Source organism: Anabrus simplex, chromosome 1 (assembly GCF_040414725.1).
Source record: "Anabrus simplex isolate iqAnaSimp1 chromosome 1, ASM4041472v1, whole genome shotgun sequence".
In the NCBI taxonomy this organism is placed as follows: domain Eukaryota; kingdom Metazoa; phylum Arthropoda; class Insecta; order Orthoptera; family Tettigoniidae; genus Anabrus; species Anabrus simplex.
Window position 1 is genome coordinate 339,225,965 of NC_090265.1, and position 24,200 is coordinate 339,250,164.

At 37.3% G+C, this 24,200-nt stretch overlaps 1 protein-coding gene across 1 annotated transcript; it reads left to right on the plus strand.

The window, feature by feature from the left end:
• Positions 1-1,076: 1,076 nt before the first annotated feature.
• Positions 1,077-23,827, plus strand: bcn92 (LYR motif-containing protein bcn92). The gene is made up of 3 exons (XM_067142517.2): positions 1,077-1,248; positions 14,762-14,882; positions 23,277-23,827. Exons 1-3 carry the CDS (start codon positions 1,166-1,168, stop codon positions 23,382-23,384), a joined length of 312 nt encoding a protein of 103 aa, XP_066998618.1. The 5' UTR covers positions 1,077-1,165; the 3' UTR covers positions 23,385-23,827.
• The last annotated feature ends 373 nt before the right edge of the window (positions 23,828-24,200 follow it).

Genomic DNA, 24,200 nt, shown 5'->3' on the forward strand with positions numbered 1-24,200 from the left:
GATTTTCTTGTTATTTGTTCAACCTTCTGCCTGATATCTCCTCATGTTTACAAATTTATGGCCGACCCCGTGGTGAGAGGATATAATGCCTGCCTCTTACCCGGAGGCCCCGGTTCGATTCCAGGCCAAGTCAGGGATTTTTACCTAGATCTGAGGGCTGGTTTGAGGTCCACTCAGCCTGCGTGTTTACATTTGCGAGCTATCTGACGGTGAGATAGCGGCCCAGGTCTAGAAAGCCAAGAATAACGGCTGAAAGGATTCGTCATGCGGAACCCAAGACACCTCGTAATCTGCAGGCCTTCGGGCTGAGCAGGATCAAGGCCAAGCCCTTCAGGGCTGTTGCGCCGTGCGATTTTACAAATTTATGAGACAGTAGCAATTTAATATTGCCACAATATGTCAATACTTTTAAAAGAGTAGGCTCCAGTCCGAATGGTAGTCCAATATTAGGTTAGAAACTTACATACTTTCTGGAATACATAAAGGTTTCGAACAGAATTACAAATTAGTAACATCGATGGTAGGTGAAATTCTCATTAAACCATACATGAACTTCAAGAGAGGAAACATTGTAGGCTCATGTGCAAATACTACCAGTGATGCTACATCAGCTTAGATGTTAGGCCTATGCTAATATTATACGTGCTAGTTTTCTTTTAAGATCACGTAATGCCTATTTAAATTGAAATATGTTTGTAACATTCTGTTGTGATGTTAGCAATTCGGCCTAAGTGAGTTAACATTGCAAAATGCCGTCGTGTTTTACAACTGTCTGCTGTTTATCTTTAATGGCAGAGTCACTAAAATACGGTAATAACGACAGTATAATTCAATATCCTTCAAATTTGAAACGCTATTTGTTAGATAATAAATTATTCCATTGGCAAAAAATATTAAATTCATGTCTGTGTTTAACTATGTTCCGCGTTTCTCTGCATTGCCATCGCCTCCGTAGCGTGACGTCACTACGCTGTTGTTAAGCCTTATTATCTAGGAGGTGTTGGCCACAGATGTATATGGCTGTGTTTACTTACAGCTTAAGCAGTCATCGGATGCAGATCGAGCAGGCAGTGCTTACAGCACATGTATGATGTATACTCTTTGAGTTTACATATGTTTGTTTCCCAGTTTACACTTATTCACACTCACAAAGTATTTGACAGAAATGGCAGCATCGAAGAGTGTGGTGCTGCAGCTTTACAAAGCTATGCTGAAAGAAGCATTACAATTTCCAGGTTATAATTTTAGGTATTGAATAGTGTATGATTTTAGTGTTGTCACTGCAAGCCCACTTATTTTTATAAATGTCACTCGCATTGCTGAGGCATGTAATAAGGTTATGTTACAACAGGCTGCCTGTTGCCTTCCTAAATGATAATATAATGCCCGAAATAAATTATAGCGTCCTGGTTCATAATTGATTAATTAAACTGATGTGACTTGAAATATTCGCTTTTCCTTGCTGATATTGTTTGATTGATCACCTTATATAATCTCTTCCAAAAGAGCAGTGGTCTCCAGCAATTCGTTAGCTTTGCTTTTGGGGAAATAAGCTGAACATTATAAACTTTTTTTTTTTCATTGTATAGCACTGTTGTTACTAGGAGATATTCTAGCGCATGGTCTGCTGGATGAATATAAAGCCGTATATTTAAGTTATATATTTTCTATCAGTTAACTATAACTACACAGATATTGTTGAATTGAGAGGACCTTTTACCTCACTGGTGAATTCGTATTTCAGAGATGTATTTTTTTAGAAGCTTTCTGCATTATTAATAATAATGTTAGGCCCAGTTCAGTGTCTTCCATATTATTATCTTTACTGCACATCCTTTTAGGAAGTGGGGGATATAATTCAATGGGAATTTGGTGACTGAATTATTTCTCTAAGAAAGAATTGTAATGTTGTTTAAATTGAATGTTGAAGTTACCATCGTGCTGCAGATATCCTTAGAAAAAAGAGATCTTTTAAATGATATCTGATGTAGTCACTGGAGGAGCAGCTTCCATCAGACATAGATGCTGCCTGTGATGGAAGATTTTGTTAAACATTAATAATCTTTCTTCTTCTTTTGAAACTTTCTCTTATTCATCAAAATTTTGGTGCATGAAATGGAGAGTGTGTATCTTGTTGATACCAATCTTGCATATTATGCAACCAAAACATCCTTCTTTTGCAACATTTGCATGTGCCATCAGTTTTTCCTTGCAGAACGAGTTTTGAAAGTCTATACTTTTAGCCATGCAAGATGTGTCCAAATTACTTCAGCTTATGTTTGTTAATTGTGAGCAGAACTTGTGTCTGTGTTTAGCAGTATCTTAATGTTATGATGTACATTAAAATACTTTTGGGCTGACACCGTAATTTCACAAAGTTTACAATACAGGATAAAATAACAGGATCATTACTATACATCTATTCCATGAATTCTCGAAATAAATTATTTAATTTCATACTCGGAACACTTAGCTCTAGGACTGTTGAAAACACATATTCTAAAATCAACACATGGGAAGACTTCAGGTGAGAGTGATTTTTTTCAGTTATCCACTTACTTTCCAGGAAACATATACCGGTACCCCAGATCCTTGCTGATCCTTAACAACACTGCTGTATATCTTTGCTTAGACAGGAGTCCAAACATTCCATATCCAGGTTAAAGGTCCTCTGTCAAAGTTTTTTTATTATTTAGTAATTATTGCAACTCATTGGTAACTTATTGGCTATAAGAAATACATTTTCTCAGAACACATTTACTAAACTGTAAGTGCTAATTTCTGCATTTTTGTTCAACATCGGCAATTTTTTGGAATGACAGTGGTACAGATTTTTCTTTTTTTAACACATTCAAATGCTGAAATCAAAATAAGGCTTTAGAAGAAATAAAGACTTTTTTTTGGACCTCCAAGCAGCACATTGGTCTTTTTGCACTTCTTATCTTCTCAAAACTTTCTCATCCTCTCACTATGAGTCTGTCGTCTTTCTTGTCTTCACACATTTTTTGAGTTTCAAATTTCTTGCTTTTGATTCCTTAGGTGTCAACTTGTGTGAGTTTATTTTATGCCTGTATGTAATCCATGCAGTTACCAGTAGGTCAGTATTGACTTTTGTGAGATCCTTCTGGGTATCTACTAGCCATCTGCACTACTGAGTTTCCTTTAGAATTTCATATGTCTTTTATGTGCAACTGATGTGAATCATTTCGGCAGTGAATGAAGTTCTTCAGAGCATTTTATACATCTAGATACCATCTTGGTCCAGATATTTTCCTCACTGTCTACTGTTCAATTTTCTCAATGTCATTGATATTAATAATAAGAAGAAGGTGCGCTCAGTTGAGCATCTTAGTCCTTACTGTAGTCTGTGATCGACTTCGTTCTTTTCGTGCACTTTAGTGTGTGGTATGTGTCACAATTTTTGCCGCACAGCACACACACGCAATCTACGTCTGGTTTGTGAAATCGCTTGTTAATACACAGCTTGTAGTGAAAGCCGTGTACTAAAAGTCTGGCTATCACATGTCTTTGCTTCTGGTTTTCTCTGGTCCAGGACTTCTCCACCATAGCAGGCGAGCTGTAGAATTCCAGCTGTATTTCTTCTCTCTTCTTATTTCAGTTCCTTAGTAGCTCTTGGTATGGTCCTGTTGATGGTGGGTGGTGTTGGATCCTGCTGTCCTCTATGAAGTAGGTTTCTCCCATCATCTTGTATAGAAGTCGTGAGGGGGCTGTCTTCCCTACTCCCATTGCTCTTTTCATGTACATCGCCTTCACCTTTTCAATTTTGGTTAATTCACCTATTTTTAACTTTTCCCAGATGATCTGTATGCCATAGGTGATGATTGGGGTTATTCCACTTCTAAATAGTGCCATCGCCGTGCTGATAGACAGGTTCCTGCTATTCTTTATGTAGTATATTGCCTTGATTGCTGCCGCTGTCCTTTCTTCTATGTGAAGACTGTATGATGATGCTGTTGTTTGCAGTGTAATCCCTAGGTATTTGAATTTGTTAACTCTCTCTAGTGGATTGCCTGAAAACACAATTTTGTCAGTCGCTGCTGCTTTTCCACCCTTCCTAAACGTCTAAATATCATTGATATTGGTGATTAATGATGATGTCTCAGTCACGTAGAGTGCTTCCCGAGAGAACAACTATGCGCGGTAGTGATGGAGTTTACCAAGCTCGATAGCTGCAGTCGCTTCAGTGCGGCCAGTATCCAGTATTCGGGAGATAGTAGGTTCGAACCCCACTGTCGGCAGCCCTGAAAATGGTTTTCCGTGGTTTCCCATTTTCACACCAGGCAAATGCTGGGGCTGTACCTTAATTAAGGCCACGGCCGCTTTCTTCCCACTCCTAGCCCTTTCCTGTCCCATCGTCGCCGTAAGACCTATCTGTGTCAGTGCGACGTAAAACAACTAGCAGTGATGGAGTTTGGCTTTAGTGAAAAGTGATTTTTTTTGTAAATATTCCAGGTGATTGTGTAGGCTTTTTCTGCACGGGTTATGTTGGTTACTCTTTCATTGCCAGTGTTTCTGATAATTTTGCCCAAGTACTTGTGGATGAGGTTTGGGTTCGTGGAGTCTGTATTGTACTGTGTTTTCTCATAAGAAATTTGGGTGCGACGTAAAGCCCATAGAAAAAAATAAAATAAAATTGGGGGCTGGTGATCTCATGAAGCGTTTTGATGATGTGCCTGGCTTCCTTGGGAGTCTGAGTAATTATTGCTAGATCTTCAGTATAATTTTAGGTTAATCTGCATACCTTTTGTTCCTGTATTTATTTCTGGTATTTCTTTCTCTCATGCTTTAATGATCTTACCTAGTATCAGATCGAACTGGAGTGGGGACAACACATCACCTTCTCTTACTCCTGTTCTAATTTTAAAAGGTTCAGAGATTTCACCTATAAATTTCATTTTAGATGTTGTCTGTCAAAGTCTGTTTGATTAATGCAGTTTTATTGTCTACACCGTATTCCTGTAGTACATTAAACACTGTGATGCGGCCAATCAAGCCATATATCTTTTGTGCCTAGAAAAACCACTAGCTTATGTGATATACTTCAACCTAGAACTTTAACCAGAAAGGTTCAGTATTGCATGAACTATATCAACAAATTTTCATTCTAAGTGATGCATGTACTGCAGGTCAGTATTTCTCCTTCAACATTGTCACATAACAGTATTTTGAGGCACAACGACAATATGCTATGTGCTGTACAGAATGCTGAATAACTGATGTTTAGATCTAGTTTCTGGGTCCTTGACATAGTATTTGTACGGTACATTTAGTTGAAAAAAATCAGGATGTGACCTTTCTTGTATGCTTTTCTGCAGTTATGTTTTTCTATAAGGCCAAATAGATATGTGTTTTGCATATTATAGCTAGGTAACATAGATATGCGTTTTGCATGTTATAGCTAGATAATTTGTAAAAGTCGGAAAATATATTTTATTTACTTTCCTGAGAAAGTTTTCCATAAACACAGTATGTAGTTTGGCAATATTGTCTTCTCCAGTGTTTCATAGAATCTTCTTTGTTTTACTCCACTCCTGCATATCTATTTTCTGCTTTTTATGCTTTGAAACATCCCCATTAACATGAGAATCAGCTGAGCGGTGTACCGAGCTGGATAGCTGCAGTCACTTAATTGCGGCCAGTGTCCATTATTCAGGAGATAGTGGGCTCAAACCCCAATGTCGGCAGCCCTGAAGATGGTTTTCCATGGTTTCCCATTTTGACACCAGGCAAATGCTGGAGCTGTACCTTAATTAAGGCCACGGCCGCTTCCTTCCCACTCCTAGCCTCTTCCTGTCCCATCGTCGCCATAAGACCTATCTTTGTCAGTGCAACGTAAAGCAACTTGCAAAAAAAAAAAACGTTGAGCGGTATGCTTGGCACTGCTGCAGCAACGTAAGGTCACATGGCAGGAGTTGGGTTTGGCCTTTACTTCACTCGCGGGAGAGAAAGTTAAAAACATAATGTTACAAAGAATACATCAAACGCAACCTATTGAGTAAAGATTGAATTTTGAGCTTGTGAACATTGTTTGCAAATGGCTCTTGAGATACCGATGCTGTACAGAATTGAAATTTGGCTGCGAGTTAGGATGGGCTCTTATTCCACTGAGCGCCTCAGTTGTGTAGCTTCTTGAAGAATTGCTTTAAGATGTCACAGTTGGCCTTAATGTTGGTCTCGAATGTTCTGCAAGGGTGCTGGAAACAAAAGGCTGGTTGACTTGTAATTAGTTATTTCTTTCCTATAAATCCAGTATAAATGTTGCATGTTGTTCCTTTCAAAGTCATTATCAATTTCCTCCAATCTTTTAAGGTGGTATGCGTGTTTGATTCATCTGATTGCTTTGGATGTTTGCTTCTGTGTTTCTAACGAAGTTCTTCCAATTCTCTGGTGTTCAGTGGCTGTGGCAATTCTTCCAGTCTGAAATACGGGATTCCAGGGGACTGTCACAATCTGAGGTCCACCATCTGTGTTTACATTTTTGTGGTCATTGGCCAAGTTTTCTTGATTATTAGATTGTGTCAAGACGTGTGTCCCATGCATGTATGTTTGTCTGTAATGATTGTGCAAACTCCTGTGCATGTTATTTTAAGTACTCCAGATTAATATGTGGGATTGTAGGTTTTTGTTAGTTTTTTCCAGTTGGATCTGAAGAAAATGTTGATTTGTGTGAGATGGTGGTTGGATTCTTAAGTAACCCTTCCACACACTCACATTCATAATTTCTGAAGAGAACATTCTAGTGATCACCATATCAGATCTGCCAATCTTAGAAATGGGGAATCATTAATTAGGGTAATCACAGAATAAAGGGCAACATGGGTGCCTCTAATTTTAAAATATACCTAACCTAAAAGAAATGTTCATGTTTAATTAAGTCCAGAGTAATCTCCTTGCTCCACTCCATTTCTGACTGTAAATTTTAGTACCGGTATAGTGCAGAGAGAACGGCATATGTGCACCTACTGTATTTGTAGCTTATAATAAAGAGAAAGAGTATTGTGTTGTAACTATAATCCTACTTCACGAGAAGTACGTAGTTTGAGTTGTTTAGGTTATCTGTTGGAATGGAAACAGCACGGAAGTCGCCGAAGCTGTACCTACATCTCACGAACAACGAATTGACTTGACATATTTTCCACTTGGAGCGGAAAACACGCCAACATGTTAAATGTGTTAACCACAACGCTCTGAGTTAACCAAAGTCAATTGGAAGACACAATCACAATATACATGTCAATTGTAACATGTTAAATTTAACATGTTGGTGTTAAATGTTAATCAGTGGAGACCGGCCTTAACTGGAACATCTTGATGTAAAGAAATTACATTATAAAAAATGGGCAGTACACTCTGAAGAACATAACAGTATCCAACCGTGAACTACTCTAAAGACAAATATCACCTAGACAACATCTCCATCCACGGACTCATGATTGCATCTCGGGGTACAAAAATAAAGAAACACGTACATTCTGGGGGAAATCTATTTGGGGGCGGGGGCGGTGAAAAAAAAGTTTAATTCCTTTTTATGAGGATACATATACCAGTATCTCAAAACTGAAGATGTTACAGTCATGGTAATTGGCATTTGGAAGCTCCTTTATAAATAAAAAACAGGTTTTTTTTGTTTTCGGAAAATTCACTTAAGGGTGGGGGGGGGGGGGGGAGGGTGAAAGGAAGTGAAAAAATTTAATTCTTTATATGGAGAAACTTAGATCTCAAAAGCTGAAGGTTACACACGTGAAAATTTGTATTTGGAATCTCCTGTAAAAATAAAGAAACACACATTTTTTGGAGGTGGGGAATCAACATAACAGGCTGGGGTGAAAAAGGAGTTGAATTGTTTTTATGAAGATACCTATATCTCAAAAACTGGAGATGTTATAGGCATGAACATTTGTATTTGGAATCTTATTTCAAAGTAAAGAAACACGTGTTCTTTTGTCTTTGGAAAATCCACTTAAGGGGGGTGAATGAATTGAAAAATTAGTTGAATTCTTTGTATGAGTATACTTATATCTCAAAAACTAAAGATGTTAAAGACGTGAAAATTGGTATTTGGAATCTCCTTCAGAAATAAAGAAACACACACTTTTGGGGAGGGGTTATCAACTTAATCGGTAGGAAGGGGGGAGGGGGTGAAAAAGGAGTTGAATTACTTTTATAAGGATACTTATATCTCAAAAACTGTCAATGTTACAGACTTGAAAATGAGTATTTGGAATCTCCTTTAAAAATAAAGAAACATGCATTTGTTTTTGTGAGTTTTTTCTTCTTCTTTTTTTCGGAAAATCAACGTAAGGGGTGTGGGGTTGAGAGTAAATAAGGAGTTGGAATATGTTTATGAGGATACGTTATCTTAAAAACTGAAGCTGTTACAGACGTGGAAGTTGGTATTTTGAATTTCCTTTCAAAATAAATAAACACGTCTTTTTTGTTTTCGGAAAGTCCACTTAAGGCGGGAGAGGGGTGGAAAGAAGACAAGAAGAAAAAGTTGAATTATGAGTATACATTTATCTCAAAAACTGAAGGTGTTACAGATGTACAGACACGAAAACTGGTATTTGGAATCTCCTTTAAAAATAATGAAACACATATTTTTTTGTTTGAGGAAAATCCTGTTAATGGGCTGAAAAGAATTGGAAAAGTGAGTGAATTTTGAAAATGAGTACCGGTATATCTACATTATATGTCAAAAACTTAACATGGTAGACAAAAGAAACTTGGTATTTGGAAAGTCATTTAAAAATACAGGAACATGTACCTCTTTGTTTTCAGAGAAGGCACTTAATGGGGGGTGAAAAGTAGTTGAATTATTTTTGATGAGATTACTTATATCTTAAAATCTGAAGATGTAACATACGTGAAAATTGATATTTAGAATCTCCATTAAAAAGAAATATATATTTTTGTTTTTGGAAAATACACTTAGGTGGGGGTTGAATTCTTTTTATGGGGATACTTTTGTATATCTCAAAAACTGAAGATGTTACAGATGTGGGAATAGGTATTTGGAATCTCCTTTAAAAATAAAGAAACATATATTTATTTTCTCGACTTGAGAGAAGACTGTTTCTCACATGTACAGTTCTATGTCGCATGGTCGTCTTAGCCCCAAAAGGTAATACGGTACCACAAACATGGTTTACAAAGAATTTCTGGGGTAAATGAAACTCAGTTTTTGGGTGAGTTTTTATACTTTAGGAATTTTTAGGTAATGTCTTAGTACAATGCCGAGGAACAATTACTTTGATCAAATAAAGAAATCCACGCGAGCGAAGCCGCGGGTAATTGCTATTGAATTATAAAATGGTCCAGACGAGAAGCAACTTTCTTACATCTTCTAGAATCATATGAAATGAATTTCATTTTGGTGTGTATTGATGATTTATCACTATAAACATCGATGTAATAAATAATATTAACATATTATATACAGTATTTAATAGATGGACCTTCTCATCCCTGTTGATGTTGATGGATCTTCTAGAACACAAGGCCATTTCTTTGAAACTCACATGACTCCTTTTGTGCATACAGATCTTTTAGTTCTTTAATATTGTGCAAATAGTTAATGTAGGCTGTGTGTAAAATCTTGCAATATCAAGCACACGTATACCATGTTTGTAGGCTACTTCTTGATATGATTTCTTTCTTAACTTTCACCGTAATGATCTCCTCCTTACTGTCTTCCTGTTCATCTTTCTTCTTCACGGGATCCATTGCTGTAGTAAAGTTACTAAATAAAACTCTCTACATTTGGTCACATAATGGAAAATGGTTTATGTACATGTGGGATTATAATGCTATAGTATACAGTACAGTACATATACACTCATAGGGATGTTGACTATGAGCGAGGCATGCTAACTGAATTCAAGCATGGAAGATTATACACAATCACACAGAGTGAGGGAAAGGTGAGGGGGGAACGAATTACTCAATTGTGGTTACATGACGTCTCAGCAGACTGATCCGTAGTAATCATAGTGCAAAACCGTTTATCAAGATAGAATTCATTAAAGACGTTTGCTTGTCTTGCAAAACGCTCACAGACCAAGTTGCTTGCAATCCAAGGTTTAACCGTACTGTACATTTCCATTTATTTAGGAACAACTTCCTGTATTTACAGGCTGCCACTAAGTACAAGGTAAAACATATCAAATTTTCTGTACAGATCTATTAATTGAAGAAAACTCTAAATTAGAAGGAACAGTATAATTAGTCCAGCATTTCAGAGATGTAGCTGTAGAGGTTGTATCTCAGGATCTTGATGGAGCTTCGGAGGACGAGAGTCGCAATTTCGGGGATGAGCTTCATTGGGAGATGGAAGCGCTTCCATGTGGCGACGAAGTGACGGGGTATGGTACCGCGAGCTCCAACCATTATCCCTATTATTTCAATTTCCTGAAGGTGGTATTTAGATTTGTAGTAAGGGATAGTGGGTTTGTATTTGTTAATCTTTTCTAGATTGACCTCAGTTGGCCGGATGTGGTTAACAAACCTCCTCCAATCCTTTCTGTCCTTCCACTTCCTTTTTATACAATCTTGGAGTGCTTGTCTTTTATTCTCTTCCTCCAATTCCCAAATCCTGATCTTTGGTTTCTTCTTCAATACAATTTTAGGGATTTTTACTTGTTTTATTTCCACAGTTAATAATCTATTAACACCCTCCATACTTTAATTGGAGATTATCTTCGTATTCATGACGTATCTTCCCCATTCTCAGTCTGTTATAAAATCGATGAGTGTATTTTATTTTATTTTATTTTATGAGATACTTCCTCACATGCAGAGGCTGCCTTGCGACAAAGTATACTTTTATATTTATTTTTAGAAGAGAAATAGATATACTGTACTTGAGAAATGTTGAAGGTAACCTAATTGTAACAGTGATTTCTTAGAATTATCAGTGAGCCCCTTACGGCTATGATGGCAATCTCCCGTAACGCTGTAACTGGCAGAGACATCTTTTTCCAGAAATTAGCAGCAAAAGCGGGAATCGCTCTCCTTGCTCCTATCATTAGACCTACTATGTCGATTTCCTCTATCTGGTATTTCTGCCTGTAGTAAGGAACTATATCGGCTGATCTTATGGCTGTTCCTCTTCATAAACCATGTGTTCTTCATTATCAGGTTATTTCTGGTACAAAAGTCCAACAGTTTCTCTTCATCTTCATTTCTATCAGTTCCCACATGAGCATTCAGATCTCCCATTATCATGATCCCATCTCCAACAATATGTGTTTCCAGTTCATAGAGGAGCTTTTCTTTTTCTTCCATGCTACAGCCTGTCTGTGGAGCATACACCTGTACTATCTTCAGTAGTTCCTTGTTTACATGTATGTGCATTATTATAATTCTTTCATTTACATACTCAACTTCAGCTATTGGTTCAACATTCTGATTCACTACAAATCCCACTCCATTTCTTTTCTCTTTACTGTTACCCATCCAGTACAAGGTGTACCCCTTTCTTAGTTTCTTCATTCCTTCCCATTTTACTTCACTTAATCCCAGGATGTCGATTTTTCGTCTCTCCATTATATCAATCAATTCATTTTCCTTCCCATTCATTGTTAAAATATTTATTGTTCCAAATCTGGTTTTGTTCTCTGATCTAACACTTGCAGAACATCAGAATTATCATCGTACTGTGCAACTGTAGTCAGAGAATTTCAATTCCATTTCCATTTTTAAACTTCCATCCAAGGCTTGTATTATACGAGGGTTGGAACTTAAATAGTGGCAACACTGCTGTGGAGATGCTATGCAACGAAATCTATTATTGTCGCTGATAGCACACATTGGTCACATACCTACCTTACCTCAGAGCAAATGGACTCACCCTTCCCACATCACTTGCGTGCACACAAGTGAGAGAAACACAGTCACTTTGAGCTAGCGGTCTAACGTAACGTTGTCACTATGTTTTCCAAACAGGAACAACGGAGTTGGATCAAGATTGAATGTGCCAGAGGTCGTACAGCATGACAGTGTCATCAAGGTCTTCAAGAGGCTTGCGGGGAATCTGCATTGCCTTACAGAACAGTGGCACATTGGGTAAAAGCCTTCAACGATGGTCGGCAAACTGTGGCGGACATTCATCGGGCAGGTCGTCCTACGTCAGTGAAGAAGAGTGCATGCTCTTATCGCGTTACTGGACAGTGATCAAAACCAGATGATTCGTGAGCTCGCCCAAGAAACCGGAATAGCGCATACGACTGTACTTCACAGGTAGTAGACTGCTCCATTCGCACCATCAACAGAACAGGCTCTGCTAAAGGTATACTACGACTTCCACATCGCTGGCAACGGATTATACACAACGCTGGTGACTACATTGAAGGACAGTAAAGGTTGCTAACATGTAACTCTTTTGTATATGTTGTAAATAAATAGTTACCACTATTTAAGTTCCAACCTTCGTAGTTGAAAGCAAGTACAAATTTACTCATCTGCTGACCTGCTAAGCCTAACGCATCTGAGGATTTTCTTTCGGGGGTTTACTCACTTAGCCTTTGAATATCTCTCTTCTCCACAAGGCAGTGGTTTCCTCTTCTAATTTTCCCCAGAGAGGATGGGTTGCCTCATCCACCATCTTTGCCATTCCGAAGGTCTCCTTCTCTGCCTAAGATGATGTTAAGGTCTTCACCCGTAACCCTGGGCATGGGTTCCACGTTATACCCTGTGAGACTGGGTCCCTGCCTGAACTTAGCTCTCCTTCACACCGGCCTACTGATGTGGAGGATACCCACCGCTACAGCGTGGATGCGCCAGACAAGAATTAATCAAGTGAAGGATAAGGAAGATCCCTTGAGCCGGGTTAATGGTTGTATATGATGCCACAACCAATGGCATAGATACGATATCCACCTAAATCAAAGTGATCAGAATTGCAAAATCATGTTTCCTATACAAGTATGAGGATTCCAAATCTGTATAAATTTTAATACAATATATCTAGTAAATAATATTACGTAAGTCTTGGGACTAGTTTCAGCCACTCAGTGGCCATCTTCAGCCAAAATAAAAATTAAACAGATCATGTGATAACTAAAACATACGTATATAAGATAAAGACAATGTTGCAGAAATAATTATACCATTATAATACATATAACAACAAATATTATGGTTGTGATTTTCTTGTCATAATAATGTTGTCTTTAAGTTGGGTTAGGACCTCGGGCAATGAAGTAAATCTGGAAGTGATAGCCAAAATAAGGAATCTATAAACAAACAGAAAGGAAATTTAAAAGGAGAAAAATTATTTATAAAACTCGCCTCTAGAGTGAAATATACGGTACATGTAATGTCTGATGTAGAACAAAACACTGACATGCTAGAGGAAGCAGGCAGACCATGGAAACAGAAAAGTGGATAGGGAACAAAACGTGCACTGACATGCTGTAGGAAGCAGACAATGGAAAACAAAGGAGTAGATAGGGGGAGGTAAAGAAGGGAGCGGAGAAGGGGTGTCTAAGGTGGGGCTGAAGGATGCAGAAAGAAAGAAAGCTGCTGAGAGGGATTATAGAAGAAAGAATTATTTTTATCTGAGACTTGATTACTAAGTATAGGAATTAAAAGGTCAAATAAAATGGTTGGTTTCTCTGAAATTTCATTAAAATTGAAGTTAGGGTTGAAAAACTGTTCCAGATGGATAAAACAATTCTCCATAATATTCTAAATCTCTCAGTATCTTGAGTTTACCTGGTTTGGTCAAGGTCTGTATGTTGTGTGTGCCAATGAATTGGGTTCTCTTGGGTTTGAGGAGTTTTGGGAAGCTCCGACTCTTCCTTATTTGATGTCCCGGTTCCGCAGAATCCTAATGATAAGTTCCGCTTTTGCTCTAATAGTCTTGGGCCTGAGGTAGTTACTTTAACGTTTGAGTTACCATCATGCTAAGTTTGTGGTTGATTTTAGCTATTGGACATTAGTCCAGGCCGAGTGGGTCACTGATTATCGTTGCACTCTCATTGTAAGGTTTGGCAGTCAATACAGGCAGCTGGTATTCAGCCATTGTGTTTATTTGCAACAAAGATTAACCAATCAGCCAGTTGCCCTAGCCTGATCAGGTGAAAAATTGGCCGGCCCTAACATGGATACAGATGCCGTTGGCGGCTGTCTGCTCCAGATTAGACACTGCCATTAAAAACTGTTATCTGCCACCAAAGGAACAAGACACTTATACTTTTTACTCTTGTTAGTCCTGAGTACTGTGCTCCCTTCTCCACCACCTGTACTGAACCAAAATCCATCTTCTGCACCATAGATGCCATTTACTCTACAAGATGGCAGAGAAGTTGGAACTCTCTTTAACCTTGCAGTGGTTGCACACAATTCTCTGTCATAGAAGGTCGCGTGATGTCTGAGAAACGCCATTTTGTTTCTGAGACAATTTTGCTATCTCACGTTTTGAATAAAAGTTTATATTAATTTCAGGACATTTTGAAAGCATGAATATAAATGACTGATTCTGAATCTTCTTCTTCTATTACTTGACTAATTCGTCTTGAATAATAGAGCCAGGCTTACTTATTTCAAATTACCATTTCTCTGACTTATTTTTTAGTGGATATTCCTTGTTTTCCTCCCAATCATTTTTATATATTGTGATACAGTAAACCTACTGTAATGTGAATAGTTCCATTCATTAATTTGTTTTAATGCTTTTCTCATTTATTGTTATGTTTTTATAGAAGGTAATATGTTGGACTGTTTTGATTTCTTTCTTTAGGATGTATGCCTTAAGAAGAATAAGGGACTCTTTTCGACAGAATATGTCTGAAACAGATCAGTCCAAGGTAAAGTTACTCATACAGTATGGAGAAGAAAACCTCAGTATAATGAGACGTCAGGTTAGTCCTAAAGTTTTTTTGGTTGTATAAATATCCATCACCTTTTCCAGAGTCTGCATTTGTTTGTACTATGAAATAGTTACATTTACGGATAAGTTACTAATTATGAAGAAAGTATTCCTGGTGTTACAAAATGTAAAATCTATAACTTAAAAAAAATCTTATTTTAGGCTCTCGGTTATAAAGGAAGATTCATCCTTAGATTTTCTTCTACAAAGACTCATTAAAGGAAGTTTTATGCATTTAAGATGTCTCGCACTATTTTTAAGTACACTGCGGATGTTCTTCAGTTAATTCCTCTTGTATGTATTTTCATGTCTTCACCAAACAGAATTTTGGCTAGTTGATAGAAATTCTGTGATGTAATAATTTATTGAATACAATGAGTTTATGAACCAATAGTGACTTTTTTTTAAACTCAATTGTGGTGGTGGTGGTGGTGGTGATTATTGTTTTAAGAGGAAGTACAACTAGGCAACCATTCTCTATATAACACTAATCAGAGAGAAAAATTGAAGGGGTCCGATACTTCGAAAAAGGAAGACAAGGGCCACGAAGGGCGTGAAAATGAAAGACTCCCGAGCCCTCGCAAACCTAATAGCGTTGGGGGTGGAAAAGAACAAGAGTTGACCAAGGGAGGTCGGATAGGATAGATGAAAGTGTACTCAATTGTACTCAATTCCTATGATAGTGTTATAAATTCAGGTAGAGATCATAGTTAAATTAGATCTGTTTCTTAATACTATTTCTGAGCGATTCATTTATGAGTAATATAAGCCATCTAGTGTTCCATGTAATACAGTACAGTATAAAATTATGAGTCCCATTCAGATGAAAAAAAAAAATATATATGAGGAGAGGAGTAAAACTTTGATTCTAAATTGATTAATTATATTTGCTGCATTCACAAATGTTTTGACATAAATCAGATAAGATGACCCACAGCTGTATCATATCCTCTGGTGTCTAAAGAAGGAAAAAGTCCCATAAATTAAGATACAGAGCTCTGAAGCTCTTAATGTGATAGAAAATAATTTCTTTGGCCGCTCTTTAGTTTACAATTGTGAAAGTGACAGTTGGAGGCTTGGCACTCCATTTGTCAATTTGTCACATGAATGCTTTTTTTTTTTAAATGCTATTTGTTTGGGGCGTCGACCTATAGAGATCTTCTGCCCCTACTTGCACCATGTGATATGAACCTGCGTGTAATTGGAATGGAGGAAGTGTAGAGTGTTGAATGTGAGGAAAGGAACGTTAAGGACAACACAAACACCCAGTCCCCAGGACAGGGATATTAATCATTTACAATTAAAAACCCCTGACTCAGCCGGGAATCGAACCTGGGGCCGCCGGGCGACAGGCGAACGCGTTGCCTCCTACGCCACGGGGCACACACGAATACTTGCAAATCATTGAAATATTTTGTAATTGGAAAAATGTCATGCGGTCAAGAATTTATGTATTGCAATTGTTTGGTATCTGGAGTAAGCTAGAATGGGTTGTTGCTTCTTATCTTGCTTCTTAGACTTTTGCAGCCGGAACTGACGCTATTGTCCAGGGTGCTTCAGGCTGTTGTGCTGCATCATGGTTTAGTAAGTGACCGATGTTTCACCAATGTCAAAAAGACTGACTGATAGTGGAGAGAAAGGCAGGAGTATTTATACTCAGCGGTCAGAGTGCGCAGTAAAAATACTGCCCTCTGGGGTAGTGTGGGGTTCTTCTTGTCCTTTTCGGCTAGTTTCCGGGCGTTAGATAGGTGTATTCCCTCATCTCTATTGAAGTTGTTGGGTTGGTTTTAAATTTTGTGCCTTCTCTGATTTTCCTGTGGTGAAAGTGACTGTTAGAGGCTAGGAGCTTGGTTTCTTTGAACAGGATGGGATATCTACAGTGTGATGTGTGTTCGGCTATGGCTAATTTCAAGCGTGGACAAATGGATTTCCAAAGCAGGAAACTATGTGGAAAAATAATTTGAAATTGCCTTGTGTTTTTCAATAAATGAATTTAAATGAAAAATAAAATCCCATTTATATTTGATCCCCCCTCGTATTTATCCATGTTGCTTTTTCGCTTAAGTTGTGCGTAACGATTTCTCCAAGGTATTTAAATTGTAGGACTATGTTAATTTTTTGATAATTTATGATGACTTTGTTTATGTCAATGCATGATCTCAGTTTTCTCAAAGGATATTTGTAATCCTATTTTTAATACTATTTTCTGGAGACTGATGATCTGAGCACAGACTTCTTCCATGTCAAGGGCTAAAAGAGCTAAATCATCTGCAAGCCCTAGGCAGTTTTTCCTTATTGAGGGCTTTGCTCCAATATTGATTTTAGGCGGGTTTTCTTTTTGCCAAATTTTCATTATGTAACCTAGAGCCACATTGAAGAGCAGTGGGGATAATCTGTCACCTTGTTTGAGGCCTGTATTTATTGTAAAAGCATTTGACATTTCTCCCCTGAACTTTCCCTTTGAAATTGTATTGGTTAAAGTTAGTACAATGAGGTATGTTAATTTAGGATGAAGGCCATATGATCTGAGGATTTGTAAAATAGTGGATCTGTATATACTATCATAGCCTTTTTGAAATCTATGAATGAAATAAACAGCTGTTTGTAATATTCCATTATTACTTTCAGGCTGAAAATTTGGTCTGTGCAACTTCTGTGTGGGCAAAATCCTCTCCTTGGTATTCTCCAAATTGTGGTTCCAGAATGTTTTTTATCCTATTGTAAATTATGTGGGAGAAAATTTTGTAAGTACAGTCCAAAAGGATTATTCCTCTGTAATTGTCTGGATTAGTTTTATCTCCTTTTTTAAATAATGGATGGATTATGCCTGAGGTCCAATGTTCTGGGATTTTCTCTGCGATTCACATTTTGACTAGATGCTGATGTAAATTTATGATTGCTGGTTTCCCTGTGTTTTTCCAGATTTCTGCAAAGACTAGGTCTTTACCACATGCCCTTTTTTTAGTTCCTTGATTGTGAATTCTATCTCATTGATAACTGGAGGATCTATTAGATCTGGGGTGGTTAAAGTGGTTGTGTCGGTATTTACTTCCAATGTTTCCAGTGGGTCATTGCAATTTAAAAGTTTGTTGAATGTCTCTGTGAGGATCTCTGTATTTTCTTGATTACTATGGGCTAACCTTCCTGATTTATCTCTCATCATTAATATTGGGGGCTCATATTTTTTAAGGTATTTGCCAAAGGTTTTATTAATAATCTTGTGATTGTTTTTTGTTGTGATTCTATCCTTTGTAAGGTATTTTTAAGATGTTGGCGTTTGGTTTGTCTGATGATTTTATGGGTTGTCTTTCTTTGTTCTATTAGTTCTAAATTTGATTTGTTGAATTTTTGGGCTTGATGATTTATCCAAGCTTGGTGTCTTCTCTCAATTGCCTGGTCACATTCTTCATCCCACCATTCATGTTTTTTCCTAAGATTTGTTGGAGCTAACTCTTCTGCTATCAATTTTAATTTGGTGGTCAGTTCTTCTAATGTATTAGTGTTGACACATCCTTCTCCTGTTTTCCTATAGTACTCCCTATTATTTATTAAGGTGGTAGGGTCAGTTTTTTTTCTACTTTTATTTGGAGGTCTTTTCTTAACCCTTGGAGTTAATTTTATTTTGATCTTAACAACATAGTGATCTGACCCTGAGTCTTCTCCCATTAGGACTTTGACAATGTAGATTTCACGATGGTGAAACTTATCCGTGCAAACATGGTCCAGTTGATTTTCACCTTTTCAGAAATTAGGATGTTTCCAAGTTTTTAATTTGTGAGGTTTCCTTTTAACCCTATACAGTCCAATTTTATACAGTCACATGTTCCAACAGTCTGGTCCAAATTAATTTTGCACATTTTTACATAGTCAGATTAAATTCATTAATTCAACCTTGTGACTCCGGCTAATAAATGGGGGTGAGATGCGAATATAAGAACTCAACAAGAGAGTTCTCTTTGCCTCTCTCACCCCAATTCTACCTACACGTGGTGCCCCTGTTAAGCTGAGCAACCCAGCGGAAGGTTGGGTATCAACCCCAGCGGGAATCTGGGTCAGTGAGCCGACAGGATGTGGAGGACAGTGGAAGGCAATGGGAAACCACCACTGGCAGTATCTCCCAAGACGTTCATGAGATGGACCTCTTTGTAAAATATTCCAGAGGTAAAGATTCTCCTCATTCGGATATCCGGGAGGGGTGTACGAGGTTTTTAAAATATGGAAGGAAGGAGAAGAAGAATGAAGAATTATTGCGGATAGGGACGTGGAATGTTCTAACCCTTTTACAGGAAGGAAAGTTAGAAAGCGCTAAATATGAGATGAAGAGAAATAATTTGGAAGTACTTGGAATGTGTGAAGTGAGATGGGGTGGATGTGGAGAACTAGAAAACGGTGACTTCCGAATGTACTATTCGGGTGAAGATAAAAATGGATTGTATGGAGATGGAATACTGATTGGAAAACGACTGAAGAACAAAGTTATGAAGGTTGAATATATCAATAGAAGAATTATGATGATAAGACTGAAAGGGAAAAGAAAAGATTTAGTGATCATTCAAGTTTATATGCCAACCTGTAATCATTCTGATGAAGAGGTAGAAGAGTGTTATGAGAAGATAGATCAACTCATTGAGGAAGAGGAAAAGAATGCATGTATTGTTGTAATGGGTGATTGGAATGCGATTGTTGGTGAAGGATCAGATGGTAAGACCATTGGTAAATTTGGATTGGGAGACAGAAATGAGAGGGGAGAAAGTTTGATTGAATTCTGTAAGGAAAATTGCATGGTGGTTGGAAACACTTTGTTTGACAACCACAAAAGGAGAAGGTATACTTAGATATCTCGATTAGATGACAAGAAATATCAAATTGATTATATAATGATAAAACAACGGTACAGAAACTGCCCAAAGAATGCTAAATGTTACCCAGGAGCAGACATTTATTCTGACCATATATTAGTTGTAGCAGAGGTACTGATTAAATTGAAAATAGTATGGAAAGGAAAGAAGAGAGAAGAAATTAATATTGAGAAACTGAAAGATAAAGACAAGTGTAGAGAACTAGAGGATGAGTATTGTAACAATAATACGTTAGGAAATGAAACAGAAAATGTAGAAAGGAGATGGGAAACTTTTAAAACTGGGATAAAAGAAGCAGCTAAGAAAACGCTTGGAGTCAAGAAGAGGAAACGGACAAAGAAGGAATTGATAACATCAGAAATGATAAGTAAAATGGAGGAACGCAGGAAATGGAAAACAGTAAATACAGAAGAAGGAAAGCGTAACTACAGGAAGTTAAATAATGAATTAAGATGAGATAGAGCAACTGGAGAAAGAAGGGAAATATGACTTGTTGTACAAAGAAGCAACAAATATACTGTAGTATTAAGAGAAGGAACAACAGCGATAAGGAAATAGAGGCTACAGATGGCACAATGGTATATGAACCCCAAGAAATAATGAAAAGATGGGAAGAATACATAGAATGGCTATATGATCGGGATAATCGACCAAATGAAGAAGAACTTGAATTAGAGGATTGCGGAGTTGTTGTCTTTGTTCGTCACATGATCAGACTTCCATGTAAGTATGCAAGTTGTTTTGTCGTTGTTTTGGCTGCAAAGTGGTGCCAGACTCTGTTTAATTGTGAATACTGTGTGCGTTACTGTTGAAGAAGTATTTATTCCTACTTTGGTTGCCAAATTTAGATATATTGCTCTTCTAGGATATATGGTAATCGTGTGTTCCGAAATGCGAAAGGTTTGAAATAATGAAGCGATTTCTTGTGCAGGAAAATACGTGTGATTACGTTACCGTGACTAGTGACGCTAGTAATGAAACAAAATAGTTCAAAAATTTGGGGAGGAATACTCGAGGGAATGGCCCTGTTTACTGCGTTCCTCAAAATCTAATTCACACGTGTTTTGTAGTGTGTGTAGCCGTGATTTTTCAGATGCGCATGATGAGGAAGAGCAAGACTGAATTCCGCGCTAATATGAACTCCGAACTAAGTGCTCTGTTAGTGCAGAGGATGCACATGATATATATATTAAAAAAATAATAAAAAATCATGCCACCAGTGTACGTTTACCAAACAGGAACTACAAGCTTTCAATGATATGTAAGTTAGTAAGATCTCGGAAAAAAAATCTACGACAGCCGCCGCCTCCCCCTCCCGGTGTCATAGCGGCTGCATTACGAATTGCCTTTCTTGAAAGTTGGCATCTCTGATAACCTAGTCTAGGAGGCTCACTGTCATGAAATGTTACATTCTGGTAAACACTATTGTTGTTTGCATTCCCATTTGTACGTGCGGAAGTGTTTTCAGCATCACTGTTACTCAAATTATTAACACTGACCTGAGAAGCGTCATCATTGCCGTGTGCCGTATCCCCTCCTCCATCCAGGCCCATTACCTTCGCGCGTCTTCCTTTTTTTTTTTAGCAGTCATTGGAACTTCCTCTTCTGAATGTTCAGAAACAGCATATGATACTCTGGGATTATTCCATGCTTTTTTACGCACAGTTCCAGTCACTGAAGTTTCGTTTGCAATGCTGGAGTTCACTACACCTTATTCTTCACCTGACAGTTCTCTAATCTCTTCATCTAATTCAAATAAATAATCATTGTCACTGCTGTCTAAATAAACGTGCATACGTATTTCTTGTTCATTCACATTTGCCGCTTTTATATTGTAAATTCAACTGAGTTTGCATACACAGATAAACACACCTAGTACAACATGTGTGCAGCACTACTCATTGTAAACACAGCTGACAGATCGCAGGAAACTATGACGATACACGGCTACACATATCTTGTATTATTTCCGTGGAGAAAACAGAAAGGCTTCTTTTGTGCACAAAAATTTGCTCTAGAAACTCCAGGGATATTGATCGACCTCAATCAGGTCAAAGAATTTCAATCAATAACTTCTCAAGCAGAACAAAACGTAATGTCGAAGTGATCTCAAAGTTGGACCAGTTACAATAAACCATGATTTCGAGGTCACCTCAATGTTGGACCGGAAAAAGGTTAAAGTATGTTGATTTTGAGATAAGATTGTGGTTTCTGCTTAATTCAACCAATCTTTGACCATTTTTATTCTTCCTTTTATGTGCTGGCCATTTTCTGATGATATCTCGGTCCCTTCTTTCTTGTCCCAATTGTGCGTTTAAATCGCTAAGGAGAATTTTAACGTGTGATGGAGGTATGTTGATTAAAATTTGATCCAGGAGATCCCTGAATTTTTGTGCTTCTTCTTTATCCTTTAGTGTGTTATTTTTCTGATTAGTGGGAGCATGTACATTGATAATTGTGTAGATTATATTTGCAGATTTCAGAGTTAGTGTTGCAAGTCTGGGGGATTGAGATTTAAATTCCATGACTGAATGTATGGTTGAGATTTATTGGAAATCCATTACCAAACTGCGGACAATTTTTCATTACTCGTTTTCCATGGATTCCTTTATACAGTCGGTACCCTTGTGATTCTTCTATTGGGTCTTGATCTTTATTCCTTATTTTTTGGAAGAGCCATGATTAGAATTTTATGTTTGTCCATGATGTCAGTGACATTCTTTAATTTTCCAATTTGGGACAAAGATTAACATTGTGCGTTGAGAAGAAAGAGATTTGTTTAGGTTTAATTCTTTGAAGTTTCTATGTAAATGGTGGCTGTTGAGTTTTCAGATGCTCCGATCCATCATAATCTTCTGAATGACAGCCCACTGCATCCGAATGCTGTCTTTCTGCAATATATGATTGCAGTCGGTGGAGTCCTTCTTCAAAAGACTTTTCATGGTTGACTGTCTAATTTTAGAAAGGAAGAGTATGGTGTGCTGCTGTATATCTCTCGTTTCAATGTTTACATCAGTTCACTATTTTTAGACAGGAAAAAAAAGTTTGTTTTGTAGTTGAAGGTATGCCTAGGTCTTGGTATACAGAATGCTGATCAGCTGGACAACTTGAAATAAAATGAATTTCTAGGTACCAACTAAACATTTCCTAAGAGAGAATCCTTTTTTAAGTTTATGGGAACAAGCAACTACAGCTGAAATTTTAAAGTAGACACCTTAAATTCATTGAGTGTTTTGCTATAAGAGTTTGGTACAGTAACAACTGAAAAATCGGCTACGGGCTGGCACTGGGTTTAACCCTCTCCGTTCGTACTATCATATGTCACATCATTTCATCTCAACTCATCTGATGAGACTGATGTCAGAAAGGGCATCTGATCATAAAAATTCACTACGAAGATTCATCTCACTTTATACCTGACCCGTAGAGAAACAGGACAAGGATTGAACATACACATACACTACTTGTTTAGACATTATTGTCTGCAGTCCAGATATTTAATATGCATTTTTTAAATTTTGTTTCAGACTGTTATTGGAAAACTGTACAGTGCAGAGAAATTAGTGATAGAGAAGAAACATAAACAAGATCCAAGAGAAAGAGCAGTAGCCTACAAATCTGTGAATAGGAACTGAAAATACTAGTTTATAAAGTTCTTAAGTACGCTGATACACTGGAGAAGAGGCTGTGCTAGAATGTACTAGAATCTTGCAAGATAATGGGCCTTGTATGTAATGTACATTTCTGTGTATCAGGGAACTGAAATGTAAAGTCCGCTCATTGTCTTAAATTCCCTCATTTCTACTTGTACTTATTATATGCCCTATGCTTGTAAATGTGCTTGTAATTGGTGTAATTTTCATATTTCTCATTCTGATGTAGTGAACTGTGTATTTTTTTGTGTGTGTGTGTAAAATTATAAGTAAGTTGTAAGTATGGTGTGCTGCTGTATATCTCTTGTTGCATGCTTACATCAGTTCACTATTTTTAGAAAGGAAGAAAAAGTGAGTTTTGTAGTTGAAGATATGGTGATCAGCTGGACAACTTGAAATAAAATGAATTTCTAGGTACCAACTAATCATTTCCTAAGAGAGAATACTTTTTCAAGTTTATGAGAGCAACCAACTACAGCTAAAATTTTAAAGTAGACACTTTAAATTCATTCAGTATTTTGCTATAAGAGTTCAGTACAGTAACTGAAAAATCATGTAAACAAATTACTTTCATATTTGATTTCCAGGCTTATGGCATTGTATTCTGTAATATTGTTATAGCTTAGAATGATTCTGGGTTGGTAAAAATCATGAACTTATTTTACTATAAAATCAAGATTTGCAAGTAAATTGAGAGCAATACTGAGACTTTCTTAGTTGTTATATCACTAGCGTCCTTGTAGATGGTCCCATTGATTAGTTTCTTTGATCATTCTAGAAGTGATTCACTGTAGTTTT